At 41.0% G+C, this 17,325-nt stretch overlaps 1 protein-coding gene across 1 annotated transcript in view; it reads left to right on the top strand.

Annotated features, from left to right (window-relative positions):
* Positions 1 to 17,325, top strand: part of LOC110474276 (ADAMTS-like protein 3) — a 130,371-nt gene continuing 113,046 nt past the window's right edge. The window contains exons 1-2 of the mRNA XM_021537576.3: positions 1 to 27; positions 7,211 to 7,302. Of these exons, the coding sequence (XP_021393251.3) occupies positions 7,228 to 7,302 (75 nt within the window). The 5' untranslated portion in view covers positions 1 to 27; positions 7,211 to 7,227. The remainder of the gene's footprint in view (positions 28 to 7,210; positions 7,303 to 17,325) is intronic.

Consider the following 17,325-nt stretch of genomic DNA (forward strand, 5'->3'; position numbering starts at 1 on the left):
TAGAGCCATGTCTGCTACGTACTTTTGGTAAGGTGAAGTTTCTTGATTGTAATATCTCTTTTTAGAATTCATTTTTCGTGACCCAATACAAAATGCTTGAATTCATCTCTACTTTTTGAGTGTTAAATGTAGTTGAGGCTGTACATAGTAAGCAGTTAGGCTTGACTATTGTGACAATGTTGTGCTTAAAAATTTAGGTATAAATGCAGAATCAGCAAAAACAATGGAAAATTGTGTAGTGCTTTGGTGTTTTTCTCTGAATGTTATTCTGCTCTGTAATTCACCAGAGTCTTTTCCTAAATGCCCAGTGGAAATAAATGAAGGCATCACTGGACAGTGTAACATCTTAAGGAGCTACTATGTACAGCAGTGATATTGTTTTAAATGATAATATTCTGAGGTATTGGACTATAGCAATAAATGTCTCCTCTGTAAGCAGTGTGTTTACAGAGAGCTCTTAGTGACTCTCACATGACCAGCGCTGAGGACAAATTGGGTTTTGTTGGCCTGATAATGGTTGCTACAGTACCAGAGGAGGTACTTTTTCCTGAGAAAATTAGGGATCCCCCACCAGAAAGGTTAAAGGGCTGTTTCTGTGTCATTGGTGGCAGTACACAGAGATGGGAAAGGTCTTTGAAGAACACATCAATGCACAAGTGATCCTCCTCTGCAGGACTCCAGCCTATGCCTCTATTTGCCTGGTTAAATTAAGCAGTACAAGTCAGTTGTTGTCTGCTATGGAACAACAGCCTTCTATAAGTTGGTAACGGGGGAAAAAATAATTTTTTTTTTTTTGGTGACCTTACCAGATACAGAAGTAAACAATAGATTTTGTTTGGTAGAATATGAAATGTAGACAATGCAACAGATAATAGCCTTTGTTAGGTGACACTGGGCAAGTTCCTTGTTTAGGCTGTCCTGGTTGCCAGCTGTCAGTGATCAAACTCTGCTCTTTAGCTACACACACAGAAGCTGTTGCTATGCATGGTCTGTATTGGCACTGCTGTGCCCAGCACCTGGCTCGCTGTGTGCAGGTGCACGGGGAAGTGTGCATTCATCTTCTCTTTTCATAGCCTCACTCTGTGTGTCACTGGTATTCATCCCAATGATGTATTGTGTGTTTCTTCCGACCTTTAATTTTTTTTATTCCTTCTCCCTGTTTCCTCCTTATGTTCTCTTCCATTTCCACATTGGTGTGCTTCGTGGTGGATGCTCGTGTAGTGACATGCACAAGTCATCTTGTGGCACACAGGCTGCCTGCTTTGCTCTTGCTCTCCCCCAGTGACCCCTTACAGCGAGGGCAGGTCCTGCTGACCTTTGTCCACTGCTCATGACTTGCAATAGAATTGATTTCCTCAGAACCCCTGTTTATTCACCAAATATTGCCTCTTCCACATAGCTCTGAATAGCATCTTGTTTTGCACAATAACAGAAGTGAGGGCCATTGCAGAATGAGGAAAACAGGTCACTGGTACTGTTGCATGAGAAGAAAATGGTAGACAAGTTCAGGAATTCAATATGCCATGTCCGTAGCCTCAGTGGGGATGTTATTTTGTTATAAGCTATGTGAGCACATAGCTATGTGTAGATAAACTGGAACTATTTTACCTCTGCCATGAATTTTTCATTTTGCTTTATCTGCATTCAACCTTTATCAATACAAATGCATATTTTCTAATTGTGCTCAACATAATCACCTACATCCTTTCTAAAATATATTTTGCGAGCCCACAAAATGATCATATAAGTGTGTTATAAGTTTATCTCAAAATGCTTATTCTAACATTTTAGTTAAGGCTGTGAACTGTGAGCTAGAATAACAAGCTTGTGCCATTTGAAAGTGTGTTTGTTTTGCTCTTACTGTACAGGATCATAAATATGAAAATGAGCTGTAAGTTGTTTTGCTTGAGCACCAAAAGGAATTTGAAAGACAAGGAAATATAAATATGTATTAAAATACTTGAAATATTGACTATATTGTTTAGGTAATTCTAGCGTTATTTGAACACAAACTGAGAGGAAGACAGTAGTTTTCTTCTACAATGTTTAGGTCTTTACATAAGCAGTTTTTCTTTCTGAAAGCCTAGAATTTTTTTTCTGTTTACTGTTGTGATGGAGCTGTTTCCAAAGCCCAGGGCAAGGCTCTACATGGAAGGCAATGGGTTCCATAAGACCAAGAAATGAAAGGCAGAGTGCTGTGGCTGAACTTTGTACCTTTTTACTAATAGAGGCTTTACTCCTGATAGGGTATAACAAACTTGTGAAGGGTGACAGTGTGTGACTGTTCTCTGCCCTGGAGGGCTTGTTATTTCAGAGTAAACAAAAACCCTGTGCACATACAGTGCAGGGCCAAAGAACTGATTAGACTGTGTCAGGGTTCTCATTACTCTAGCTACAGGAAATTTAACATTTTGCTTTTATTAATCAATCAGGTGCAGCTCTGTTACTGATAACTTTGAGATGTTGAACCAAAACGCAGTTTCTGCATGGGGCCTCTGCAGGATACTTCCAATTTTGCTATATGTTATTCAGAATGCTGATTTATGAGCCAAATGTTGTTCTGCACTGTTTCAATGGATTTTAAATTTGTAGTTTAGCCAAACATTTTTTCTCTTGAGTAGTAAAGGCTTTTGTTGTGATGAAAGAATGGTCTCCGTGATCATCAGATTTGTGTAATTGAACTTGGTTTGGGGAAATAATTATATGTAAGTGGAATCTGTTGAAGACGTATGTCTACCTGCATTACAGGACAAAGATGAATGGAGAAGTGTTTTTCATTTAAATATGACTGTTTTGTGTTAATGTTCAAAGAGTGAAATTTGGTGGTTATAATGTGATTTAACAGAGATTTTTTGTTTGCCTGATCAGAGGTTGAATTTTTTTTCAGTTTGGCCCTTTGGCAGCTGTATCTTGCAGAATCTTTTTTCTCTGCCTGCACTGTTAACTGGAAGCTGAAATTTTCTATTGCAACTGACCATAAATCAAGAAATTGCAAACTATTTCATGGTTACATTTGATAGTGACGACACATGGTCTTAAGTCTGTGTAAAACAAAGGATAAGACCATCATATTTCCAACCCTCATCCTCATTAGAGCCATGGCAGCTGTACAGAAGGATGACATTGCTGTTACGTGTTCAACGAAATAATAAGTGCAAATGTCCATATTTCACAATTTTATGAACAGTAAAGGCTTTAGAGTTGTCATTTTTCATGTAATTTAAATTACATATATTTTAGAGACCAGCAAAAACAAAGCACATGAATAAAATAAAATAAAAAATGCTAAAAGCAAGAAACAAATATATCTGAACTGAGGGTTAAAAGTATTGCTATAGTTTATTAGTCTAAAATATACTGACTCTGCTGGGCTAATGTGGCATGAGTGGGAAGTAAAAGACTGTGTGGTGAAAACTGCTATGAAGGTGATGCCTAAAGCACTTGACACTGGACCAGGGATGTGCAAACAGAATGTAATAGGCAAAGAACAGAAGTTCTGCCTTGAAGAGTTTGTAATCTGTACAAGACGGGGTAAGCAAAAAGGAAGTCAAATGTTTCCTTAGAGAATGATGTTTTATTTTAAACTCAAGTGGTTAATTAGTTTTTGTAGAATTGCTGACAAACTTCCCCAGGTGTGAAAATTAGGTGACCAGAACCTTTAAGTGGTGGCCCTTTTAACTCTAGAGTGTGTGTTAAGGAGTTTTCTATGGAGCTGCAGGTGCTGTGAATTTTGAAGTGCTTGTTTTCAATCACATCTTGCCTGGACACCTGAGTTTCATTCAGTTTTTGCTTGGCTCAGCAGAAGAGGTTATGAAGGCCTCCAACAGGAGTCAAAATTTCAAAGCTTCCAGATTCACTGTAAGTTTAGAGAGACAATAGTAAAGTGGCAGGAGTGTGTAGTGAGGCTGAGGTGAAGAAATTAAATTGGATAAACGAGAACACAAATCAGCATTCAATGAGAATGAGATTCACATAGGAAAGAAAATGCCCTGTTTTCACATAGGAAACTGCTGTCCAATACCCCATATAGTTTCTATGCTATAGAAACTATATATGCTCCAAATACTGTTATACTCTGAGTGTTCATTTTCCTTGCAAAAAGGATGATTTCAATGTAATGTAACCAGAGCTATGGATTATGGGGGAGAATGGAATTACCAACATTTAAGTCATTGCAGCAGCTGGGGTAGGACCTTCCTGATCTCTGCTTTCCAAGGTAGGTACCACAAGGTACTTGTGTAGTTTACTGTAATGCTGCTTTCTGAAATCTCCCTGGGGGCTAATGCTTGTGGGTGCTTATCTCCATTTTCTTATGTGCTGTAAAAATTCAGACAGAGAATATCTAACCTGGGGCCAGGATCACGTGAGGAATTAGGTGTGTGTGTGTAAACAGCAGCCTGGCTTGAGTTGCTGAATCTGTTGTGAGCTAATACAGGCTGCTTTCTACTACACAATTTTTCTACACTTAAATTTATTGCAGATGAAGAAATGTTTATAACACTTCCATATATAAATTATAAGAGAATAGATACTCTAAGTAACAGTGGTGCAACTGGGTACATTCCTAAGAAGATGGCAGGTCTTGAAGGTCAGCTTCATCTCCATGGTTTGGGCAAAGGAAAATGTACTTTGTACATTAGGTGATCTATTGGCTAAATTCTGCCTTAAAAATCAAGTGATCAAGTCTGAAGTATTTGCTACCTGCACAGGTATATAATTTTGGAAGATAATACTTGCAGGGTTATAACTGATGTCATAGCGAAAGGACTGTTTAAGTAGCAGTGGCAACTGGAATGGATGGAAAGCCAGGCTTTCCAAGAAGCTGGTACACTTTCAGCTGAGCTGTATTAGAAAAATGGGAGGTTGGGTCCCTAGCAGCACTCTTGCTCGTTACACAGCCTATTACCACCATGTACAGACTGGGAAGAACGGCTCGCCTCGGTTCTGGGATGAGACAGACCTGGCACAGAGCAGCCTGTGAGGTGCAGCGGCACGGAGGAGGCAGCCCGGGCGGCGCTGGGGTCTCCGCGGGTCCCCGCCAGCCTTCGCCTGCTCCGGGCCGGCTGTCCCGGCCTCTGCGGGCTGGATTCAGCAGAGGGCACTCTGCTCCTAGCCATAGAGGAGGCGCCTTCCCTTGCTGGTGAGAAACCTAAACAGATTGGAAAAGTTTCCAGTGCAACATATTTGAACAAACTCTTCATCGGTTATGTTTAGTTCACTGGAGCATATTTTTAACTTCAGTGGCAGGGATCAGAGCCCTTTCTCTACGTGCTGCTCTTAGCGGACTCGACGAAAGCTTGGAACATCAGTGGAAGCTGCAGCGCAAAGGTAGAGGATTTTGGCGTTCCTCTTCAGCCGCTCGAAGCTCAGAGGGAGAACGAGAGCAAAGCTGTCGTACGAGACATATTCGCCAGATTTACAGTAGGAAACCTAAAATTATTGTAGAGGGCAGCACGATTAAAGACCTACTCGGTGTGCGAGCAGATTTGTAGCTGTATAGCGAGAGTTACTTGCAGATGAGACACAGGATGGTTGTGGTTTTGGAAGCCGCTTTGCATCAGATTCGGAGGCTGACTTCACGGTAGCTTTTGCCCCTCGGGGGAAGACGAACCACTTGGTCCCGGGCTGCCGGGGTCTCGGCCCCCGACATCGGAGCGTCGCCAGTGCCTCCGGGGGGAGCGGGGGTGGGGAACGGGCTCGCTTGGCCGGCCGCCCGCTCTCGCTGGCCGGGGAGGCAGCGGCTGCGCGGGGGGCGCCGGGCGAGCGGCGGAGCTGAGCCAGGCCGGGCCGGGCCGAGCCGCAGGTGGAGGCGCCCGGGCGGCTCGGGCCGGGCTGCGGCGGGCGGGCGGGGCGGCCCGCTGCCAGCAGCCTGTAGGACCGTGGCTGGGGCGCGGCGGTGGGCTGGAGCCTGGCGCGGGGAGGGGCCGCCGCTGGCGGGGCAGGCAGGATGCTGCATCCCCGGTGCCGTGACAGCCGAGGCTCTCCCGTGCGCCGGCCGTGCCCGGCCCGCTCCCCGCCGCCCTCCCGGCCCCGCTGCGCGCTCCCCGGCTCGCCGCACCAGGTGGGTGAGCCCGGCAGGGCAGCCCCGACCCCTGCCCCGAGCGGGCTCCCGCGGCCGGGGCGGCGGGGCTGGGCGAGGGGCGCTCCGCAGGGGTCTCCGGGGGGCTCCGGGAGCCCAGCACCGGCACCGGGAAACACCGGAGCCGGTGTGCTCGGCCACTTGGGGCTCTCGGTAACGCCTGGACACGGGGGCGAAATAAGGCTTCCTTCTTTTATTGTCATAGTTGATACTTTTGAACGACAAAAACATCCAGGAGTGCTAGTGATTTTAGGACGGAGGGGAACTTCACGATGCTTTTGGAGGGAGGGAATAAAACGCTTCTTTCTGTAAGGAATCTTAATTATGTTCAGTTGAACAGGTGCAAGACCTATTTGGATAGATGGTTTTCCTTTGGGATGCCCGCTTTTTTAAAAAAAGAGTACTTTATTTGAAGGAGAAGTTTGTATTCACTGTGTGACTTGGCAAACTTGTGGGGTGGTGGCTGAGGGGAAGGAAGGCTGCTTGTGTGTGTAATTGGGGGTTCATAAAACTTGCACTGTTTTGAGATCACTCTGGTAGTGCATAGTCTAAGACAATAACGTGCATTGGCACAAGAAAATAACAGAATTAGTAATATTATCACATGATGGGGTTTTTAGCAATTTTAAATTGACAAGCCCATGCTGGCCTTGTAATTTTGATGATTGCTAATTTGACGGATTTTCTTTTTTTCCTGAACTCTTATTGAGCCCTGATTGTTTAGTCTCTGAGCTTTCAAAGGCAGTGCAAATGACTGCTGAAATCCCAGGGCTGGGCTTTCATCTTTGAATGGTGAAAGTGCTGGAAAGTACATCAGGAGTTCTACGCTCCTTGGATTTTACATTTGAGAGATCAGAGTGGGAGGGATTCCCAGTTTGCTAAATTCTCCTACATGCAGGATGTAACCAAGCTTGCCCGCTGTTGCCAGCTTCCCCGGCCGTCTCGCTGTGTCCTTCGAGTGCCCGGCTGGAGCTGCCTCCCCTGCAGGCTGCGCTGCCGCTCCGGCCGGCGCAGCGCTGCGGTGTTTGCGCCGCGCTGCTGCCAGCGGCCGGCCCGCTTTGCTTCAGTCACTGAAATCCTGGCGGAGCCCACTCGGTTTTGTTTGTAACTTGAAACAATTTCTCTCGGCAGAGCCCCGAGGCGTGAGGATGGCCAGCCCTAAAGCCACTGGGCTGTCCTGGGAGATCACTTGGTTTGCTTTTGCTCTCTATGCTCACCTGCAGGTAGGTAATGAACTTGTCGCTGTTGTCATTTCTGGTTCTGTATCAGGTGATCTTACTGCACACTTTGCATTACTGTTTTAAACCAGAAAACTGCTGAAGGAGCTGCTTTGCAATTAAAAGTTTCCCAATGAGAACGTTTTCCTTTCACCAATCTTTCAAAGACATTAATGCAGGAAATGAATATTCTCTCCTGCTTAATATACTCTAGCTGACTTTACCAAAGGGTGACCAAAGGGAGATCTTTCCAGATGTGTAATGCCATGGGTCTTTCTAGGCAGCTCAGCTGTTCTCTGCCCCCAGGAGTTTAAGCACCTGACTGACAAATGTTAAGGTGCTGTAAGTGACAAGGGTTTTAGAAATGCCTTGGTAGGAACATCTAAAGCATTTACAAGAGGGGAGGTGGCCCCAAAAGGTCTTTGCTCCAAGTATTCAATGAGTACAGGAACCATGGAGGAAAAACCATAGCTGCCATCTGATCTATTGCCTGACACATGAGCCTAATCAGTTCCAAGAGGTGAGTATTTCAAGAAATATGGTGTGGTAGTGTGCTGCAGAGATGTTGTTTTACAGTATGTCATTCTCCATACTGATAGCTCCCACAGCACAAAATATTTCAAGGACTCTTCAGTAATAAATACACATAAATCAAATAAATCTGTAGAAAAAGATGACTAAATAAACTGAGAATTATTTTTTATAATAAATAGGAACATTTTTGGGGCATTGTAATAGTTTTCAACACAAAAGTAAATTAATTAAATAAAATCAGTGTTATTGTGTGCTGCTTGTACTATTGCAATGCTGAGAAGTGGAGGCTGATGTGCTGGACAGTATATAAGCATACATCCTGAAGAATTTCGAATTGAAGAATGCTACAGCAGGCAAAAGTAATATCAAAAGGAGTTCTAGATAGCTGAGTACGCTGTGATCAGTTTATGGTGGATGTTGAGGTTTAAGGTAGTGGGAATGGGGTTCCCCTGCATCCTCAGTGGCACTGCTGAGTGCTGAGAGTGATTTGGCAGGTGATGAACCTCCTCTGTGGATGTGGCCGCAGCTAACCAGTGCACTGGTTACTTGAGTAAAGAACTTGCCATTAAAGTAAATGTTTGCATCTGTATTAATTGTGCAGTAAAACAGTGTATTCAACACATGTCTGAGCAGAGAGGGCCACAGTGGGATCTGCTTTTTGCCTGTGTGTTTCTTATGCAAGGAAAAGTTACAGATCTGCCTTGCCTGTTCAGCTTGTATTTTTGTGTGAAAGCAATTGAGTGATGCTGTAGTAAGCAGCCCTATAAAACACTCAGGAAATAGTTCATGCAGTTCCATTAATAGTTCTGTTCAAGATAAGAATAGAAGCTCGGAGAAGGGACATGTTAGTTTTGGTTTTGTGCCTTTTGGTTATGAAGGGACCATTTTCTGCTTTTAAAGTATTTTTCTTATATTTTTTCTTTCACATTTTTCTTACTGCAGAGCTGGAACCAGTAGTGGCATAGTTTCCTCTTCTCCACAAATGGTTTGGCATAGCTTCACTTGTCTCTTTATAATAAAAACAACCCAAACACATTGTAGTAATCAATTGGCTATTGTGAGTAGCTTTATGAACACTTCAGTCCAGGTCAAATTTTATGGTCTTGATTGTCCTTTAAAATACTGTAATCTGTTTGGCATATTTGAGTCATTAGCACTTAACCCCAATCTTGTAGGCCTTTTTTATCCTAAGTTTTAGGTGTTTTATCATAATTTTAGGCACATTAAAGATATTTTACATTATTTAACATAACATTTTTGGTATCCAATAACCATTAATTCTTTAATTGGTTGCCTGGGGCCATACTAAATGGACCACACACAGTCATTTTACCCTAATACTGTACCATAACTTCCACTTCTGTTATTTTTGGCTATTAAAGTGCTTATGTCTAGAGCTAATCAATTAGAAACAATTGGATGCTGGGCAAGGTCACAAGTCTGTGTCATATCACTTATGTGCAATTGATTAATTTTATCCTGTTGAGGCAGGTACAGAATAAAAAAAAAATGACCATTTAAAAAGAATGTGGTGGAAATGTGGTATGAATGTAATGCAAAGCAATCTTTAACACGAGAAGTTGTGAAAAAGAGGTAGCTGTTCCTGAGAAGCAATGGAACTTAACTTTGGTTATAGGAGTCCTTTCTGATCCTTCACAGCGTGGTAATAAGCAGTGTGGTGCTTAGCTGGGCTCCAAAATTATCTCTGCCCTTGCAGATGTGCTGTGTCTCAAATTTGACAAAGTTATTTTTTGAATGGCAAATTAGTTGCTATACTAGTAGGTAAATTAGGTTTCTTAGGATAACCCAGGGAAAAGTTTACCCCTGAGCATTGTTGAGCTGCCTGATTGTTAAATCTGCTCTGTGACCAAGAGCAGTAACATAAATCACTCAGGAAAAGATCCCTTGTGGGTAAGGCTTGGCCATGTTCTTTTGCAAGTACAGACCTGACCTTTTCTTGTATGTGCCAATATAAATGAAATTAATGGACCTGCATTAATCTAAAGCCAGTGGTAATACAAGCAGATTACATATGTATGTTTTTTTTGAAAACAAACAAGACAACTTGTCTATTAAATGGTAGCAGCAACATGGCATAACTCATTGTTTCTAAAGATTTAAATGATAACTCTACCCAATGAAGTTACTGTATTCTACAGATTATGTGTATTTGGGAAGGTTAACTACATCCCTAGCCTTGAATTTATTGCTAAATATTGCTTAAAAGTCTCCTGATTTTTCCTCACATTGTAGCAGGAGAGCTATTAATTCTGCAGATTTTAGGAGAAGGTTAAGCTAACAAAGTACAAGTGTCCAAGTCCAGTTATGCTGTTTTGAAGTGATCTCTTGAGTACACATTGCTGCATATTGGTAATTGAAAAGGCAGGATGTTCAGCCTGGTAACCACCTCTTTCTTAACCTTGTGATGATACTTTATTACACCATTCAACTAGATGCTGTTATATTTGCAATGAAATGTATGTAGGACTGTACATTTATAGTCTTACTAATGGATTACTGGCAGGAAGAAACGATGGCTATCAGATTTGTATGGGCAAATATATATCAAGAATTTTACACATGGATTCATTTTAGATTTATTCTCTGGTATGTTGTTTTCAAATCAGGAATACACTGATACTTTCTTATGTTCCTATAGTCCAAATGAAACCCTCTACAAGTCAGTGCATTTTGCCTCCAAAGACCATGGGGCTGGTAATGTGTGCAGAGGGAGTAACAGCAAAGACACCATGTCTGGGTATTTAAGAAGCATTAAGTCTTGGTTTCTATGGAAGGGAACGTTTCATAGGTCGTATATTCATTCAATAAACTGTTGGTTGCTTCCATGATTTATGTTCCTGCAATCCCTGCCTGCATTATGGTCTTTTCTAACTATCTGTGATATTTTGGAAATGAAGGATATACATACTGAAAACATTATTGTCTTCAAAATGATTCTGCCATAACCAATCTGCCAAAAACTACCAACATAGTAAATGTCTTTAAGGCTGAGCTGTGCAAGGCCAAAAATCTGATGTCCATTATATGACATAGTGGACTTGGAGACCATCTTTGTGGAAAACCTTTGGATTATTGTTTTACAGTCACTGAATGTGTTGAACACTGATGTCCAGAAAATAGATTATGAGCTACATGTCATACAACATTCTTAAGTCTCCAGTGACCTTGATCAGAAATATCAGGGTGAGATTGGAAAGTCCCAAGTTAACTCTGAAGCAGTTTTCTGTTTCTGTAGGCAGGTGGCAATTCTGCACCCATCTGGAGTTTTGCCATCAGCCTCCAAAGGCCTGTGGTTTTATTCTTAGTGTGAAGATTGAGTTGCTGCTTCTAAAGACAAATAACACATCTGAGACTCTGTACAAATATTTAGATTTAAAATATTCATTGCTATTGACAAGGTTGCAACTTAGTGACTGCATTACCAGAAAACTTGTGCTTAAGTTTCTGAATGTGCTTTAAATTTATGACTGATAATGATTGCTCAGCCAGTGCTCGTAGAATCTGAACTGCTGTTACCCCTGGTTTACAATCCAATAGTGGAATTGCCTGAAAAGTTGTTGTTTCTTGTGACTTGAGACACAAATTATGTATGAATACTTACTTTTTAAAATGTGTCATAAAAAATTAAAGTCAGCTATGGGAGAGGACCAAGAGTACAGATGTCATCAATGGAGGCACCCCTCTACTATCTAAGTTATTTGTTATGATGATAATTTCTCATTAAGTTAAACTGAAAGTTGGACAGAAATCCTCAGATTAGTTGTGTGTAGAGCTGCATATTTTTGTTTCCAAAACCAGGTATCCAAGAGTCTGGTGCACTTAAAGAAGCCTCAAGAATAGGAATAATTTCTAACAACTGCCAGTGGCTTCTAATTTCTCTTGAAAGAGTAGTCAAGAAATGAAGGAATGGCTCTAGGATGATCTTTGGTTTAGAAGACACTTGAGTGCTTAGTCACTGATAATTACTCATTCAGGTCTGCTTGGTGCAGCTGCATCCCTCATATTCTTTACCAAAAAGGGCCATAAACAGCACTGAGGTGGCAAGTTTTGCACAGTGCACCAAATTCCATTCCTGCCTTTGCATCACAGAAAATGCACATGATTGATTGTACTGATATTAAAACTTCTACTCTTCATACAGAATTCAAGATTTAGCCATCCAATATAATGCATTTTGCTTCAAAGGAACACACATTTTAAAATTGGAGTCCTTTTTATTTGCTGTTACTTCTGTAACCTGTAGGTTCACATATTTGTCTTTATGTTCAGTTTTTGTGCTTAAAGCTTTTCTTTAAACATTTCTCCATGCTTGCCTGAATCCCCAGGAGCTCCAATATGGCTTGCAATTGAATAGTAAAGTGAATTCAGTGATAGTGGAATCAGAGTCATAATCATGCATCTATAGTTGTTGGCAGTGTAAGTCTATGCAAGAAATCTCAGGTATAATTCTATGATATTGTGCAAATACTGTACTTTAGTCAAATCCATTTGTTAGTACAGTTTTATACAGTTAACAGTACTGATGACAATTCTGTGGCTGTGCACAGTCCAACACAGTCACGCTTGAACAATTCCAGTGTAATTCTTATTAGGTAAAATCTCTGCAAAACAGGGCCAGTTTGTGCATGGTGAAAGAATGGGTTTGTTTCTGAAGTACAGTTTGATAGGAGCACAGCATTCCAGAGGGGACACTGGATATAGCCATGGTAGCTCCAGAGGGAATGCCGAGACCCACACAGGAGCTGTGCAGTGCTGTGGTTCTGATGTGCTCCACGCACTCACGTTCTCCTCAGTGACACACAAAAGCTCCTTTAGGTTTTGAAATCGTGCACGTAACTTCCTTTCCTGTAAGGGGAGAACTTGAGATTAGCTGAAGACTATAGACTGTCAAGTGCCCTTGCATTTGAGGGGCAGGGTTTCAAAATTCCCTCACTTCAACTTGTAGGAGGAGGGACAGTTCTATGAACTCCTTTTTGGATGATGACAGCCATACAAGAGCACTGAATTAATGCAGATAGAGCCGTGTTTTCAGAAGGGTTTGTGGAGTCTTTGTTTTGATGACTTTCAGTAAGACTTGAGACGTTAAACACAAACACTTTTAAGTACTCAATTGCATTGGTAAATGCTTAACTGGATTTCTCAAAACAAGGTAAAATGGGAGCCAGGCATTAGGTGCCTTAGGCACTTCTAAAAAGTCTGGCTTATTTTTCATCATATTTAGATGATTAAACCAAAATTTTCAACCTAAAAATGCTTTTGACATAATAGGTTTTTGGTGTGTGAATTCTAGTACTCAAGTACATATTTGATAATATTTGAGAAGTGCAAGTACAAGTGTCACATGTTTATAAAGAGAGGGCAGTTTTTGAAAACTTGGCCTAATAAATCCCTTCCAGACAGCATATTACATAAAGTGTTTAGCAACAATGTTATTTCTGTTTCTAATTTTGTATTTATTAGATTTAGCATCATTATGGAGGGAAAATGAGAACAATGTTTTCAGACTGTTTTGAGAAATGTGGTTTCCAAGAATTGTCAGTTTGTCATGCTTCTGGATGCACTAGAAACACAGTGAATTCAAGTTAGCTCAACAAAATTGTGAAGCAGTATTAAAACTGCATTTATGACTGCAGTTACTAGATTGTTTCTATATCTTAATGGTTGTCATTGGTGTCCTGGTGGGAGGTCCCAACTGCTTAATGAGACTGATTTGTAGCATTAAATAAGTGGAACGTTTGTTTATATGTTGAAACATATATTTCTGTGTTTATGTAATGGTGTTTTTTTTCTGTCATCAGGTGCTTTGCCAAAAAATTGAAGCTGCTTAAAATTTATAGGATGCAGTCTCCTGTTAGTGCATGCAGACAAAACTAGGCAACATTTACAGTGTCTTTGTGAAAGAACCTGTAGGGGCTCACAGCATGGTAAATCAAGGTGTAGAGGAGCGTTTTAGTTGCCTTTTAGAAGCAATGAATAAGGTGACATGGACACACCTGCACTGCTGCAGAATGTGGAGAGTGAGGGATTGTGTTTCCTTAGTCTCTGGCAAGAAGTGTTTCCTGGCATGCACCTTGCTGAAGCTCTGAGAAGATTGCAGGAACTGGCTTTATTCCCAGCTGGCTGATTCAGCAAGAAATTAACTCCAATCCCCCCTGTTTTTGTTGCAATTTCCCTGCTTACATACGTGGCTCTTGGAGGCTATCTAGTGGGATGGAGAAATGTGAAGGGACAGGTACTGGTTCTGATTAATTCAGATTTGTCTCTTCTGGTGGATATTTTCTTTTCTTTCTGACTACTGCAGCCTCTTATGGTGTAGCAGTGGTGTGGAAGCAGAAGGCTGAACAAGTTCAGTGCTTTCTGTGGATGTACAACAAAAGAAATATGCTAATATATAATTTGTCTTCCTCTCCTGAGAGTCTTCTCTTATCAGATGGTTTCGAGGTCTCATTACTCATTTGGTGTTTTGTTCTCTTGAGTCTTTAAATGCTTTTAAATCGTTCCCTGGTTGAGTAACATGGATGCTGGCTGAAAAACCCAATAGCACTGTAGTGTTGAGTATTATCTGCCTGCTAGGCAATGCCCTAGCTGTAAACTGCCAGGTACATGTGGCACACTATGGATTCTTTCAGCTGATCTCATCAGCACTTCTGTTGAAAGCAGGACAGAGAATACATCCATCCCTGGAGAGAATGGCTGTGTGTGCTTTATGCTGTGTAGGGGATTTTGCTAAAGCCACTAACTGATAAGATTGCTTGAACAGGCTTTGGTTTTGTCCCCTGGTTTTATAACTTTATTTGAATGAATATAAGGTGCTTTATGTGACTGAAAAATTATATGTTTTTTCTAGACTGGTGATTCTCAGATAATTCTTTTCAATTTTAACAGCAGTTAACAGTGCTAATTGAATGTTAGGAAATGATGTGAAAGGGAGGTGTAAGACAAAGCAAAGAGTACCATCCTTTCACTGTAGGAATTCCTGGTTTGCCTGTGTTGGTGCACTGTATACAGCTCAAATCTCTTTATAAATGGGGTGGAGAGGCTAGGCAGGAATCAGCTGGTAACTTCTTTCTTTCAGTGTAAGAACTGAGTGCCTTTAAGTAAACCCACAAGGTGGAGAATGAAAATATGTAGTGTGGGTTTCTCCCATGTAATGATGATGATATTTGACATTCCTTCCCATACTTTTTGAGTAGAAGGTTACATGGATGGCAGGGGAGACAGGATGAGTACTGGGAAGACCCACTTCAGTACTGTACAGATGAACCCCAGCAGGCTGGGAAGGTGACTCCAGGAAAGTATTGCAGCATTCTTGCTCTGGACATGCTTTTTTGGGTGTCCAGTTATGGGCTGCTATTGGAACTTGATAGACTGGATGGTTCCTTGGTCTGAATCAGTTCAGCTGTTCTTAGGTAATTTTGGTGTTCCTTGGGGCGACGTTTCAGTATCATTGAACTAGAACCAGCTATAGATTTATGTCACTTATGAATCATCATTTAAAAATTAACAAATACATGCTCCAAACTCCAGGAGTATCTGGACAATTGTCCTGGACATGGGAATTTGCTCTAAACCTAAATGGGTGCCTCCATTCTGAGCTTCTTTGTGTCTGCTGGGAATATTTTTTAATTTTTATATTGTTATTAATTTTTTTCATGTGAACATTTTTAGGATGTTTCTGTTATATTTTCAAATGTTAGAATTTTAGAATGATTTTTCAAGTATCCAAGGAAATTCAGGCTAAATTACTGGAATAGCTTCTTGTTTTTAAACAAACACTAGTATTTTCTTGAGGAAGATAAATAAACTTAGCTTAAGTTCCACTTCCATTATGTGATCAGTCCTTCTGTAAAGCACAAATACTCCAGACATTTTCCCTGCATGAGAGAGCACTTGCCTTCCCCTCAGTGTAAAACTGCACACCCAAATGCTTTTCCCGTTTCCTTTTCCTCCCTCTTCCAGTTAAATTTGGAACACAATAGGTTGGTTAAAACTATAAGGAAAACCTCCAGAATTCTGTCTTAACATATGGGGTTTTACCATGCAGCTGTTTATCTTCTGCTAGGAGGGAACTATAAATGTGTTTTTAATGCCAGGAGCTGGCTTAAAATGCCATTAGTTATCTGGTGGGAATAGATTTGAAAATTAGTAAGCAATTAGATCAGTGGGCAAATACATTTTACTTAATGTTGCAAGTCTCATGGGCCTTTCCAATATCCTGTTAGCATCACCTGTTCTTAACACCCAACCTTTTAAAGCTTTTCCCTTATGCAGTGTGACAATAAAAGGGAAAATTTTGTTAAACTCATAAATAAAAATTAATAATTTAATTTTAATTAAAAAACCTCCAAGCTGCATGGTTTCTCCAAGGGAAACTGAGATGTTCTCAGAACACTAATCTTTTCTTGGAGAAAATTCCTTCCTGTAGATAACCATCTTGAGAAGGGCCTTAGTTGGGATAACAAAACATGTGAGTTTTGTTCTGATCTTTTGAACTTGCTTGAATTATGTCCTTAGCAGACATCAGTGATGCATTTGTTTGCAATTGCTTATTTTTATTGCTGAATTTAGACCTCTGTGAGCCATCTATAATGTCACATAGATGCCACTATTCAGAAATGGGGGAAATGTAGGAATTAGAAACTTTCTTTTTACTATTTCAAATGTTAAGGCCAGTCTTTGAGAATACTGAGGAAAAGACCTACTCCTCTTCACCTGTACTGTCGAGTGCCTTATCATTCCTTGTCTGCCAAAGGCTCACTTTAAATCAGTGATAGTATGAGAGCTCTTGTACTCCAAGCTCCACAAGATTTCAGTTCTGAAAAAGATCCTTCATGAGATTCCTGTGCCACAAGTGAGACCTTATTTTGAAAATTCAGGCCTTCTACTTCAGCAGGACAGCATTCTGCACCTGAGTAACAAGTGAAGTCTGCAGGCACTTTGCCTGAGACATCAGTGGGAGTTTGGAGGAGGACCTGTCCATAGGAAGTAAACTGAGGCTGAATTTCGGTAGTGCTAACTACTTGGCTATCATATTTCCTGCAGTGTGGTGTGAATCAGCCCATCTCTTCATCATATAACTGCTAAGGACAGGTGGCATTTAAAAGTGGTGCTTGCAGATGTTTTCTTGAAAAATGGCTGTATTTGGCTCTCTGGAAAAAAAAAAAAAAGCAGAAATAATAAAATAATTTTCCTGTTGCTTATAAACCTTGCAAGAGTTGCAGTGATTTCTATTTTTTTACAAGTCACTTTTTATTTTGTGTCACTGAAACCATTTTTTCAGGTGTTAAGGTCCATCCCTGTTGGCAGGAGCTCCTCTGAAGTGCTGTAGAGGCAAAGATCAAAATTGATCCTTAGAACATGTGCATTGTTTTTCAGGAGAACTGAAGCTGCATGTGGAAATTAATTTTTTAAAAATTAATGCAGCTCTTTGCTGGAGTTATTATCTTCAGAAGATGTCTCTGAACCTTTTGAGGG

Source organism: Lonchura striata, chromosome 11 (assembly GCF_046129695.1).
Source record: "Lonchura striata isolate bLonStr1 chromosome 11, bLonStr1.mat, whole genome shotgun sequence".
Taxonomy (NCBI): domain Eukaryota; kingdom Metazoa; phylum Chordata; class Aves; order Passeriformes; family Estrildidae; genus Lonchura; species Lonchura striata.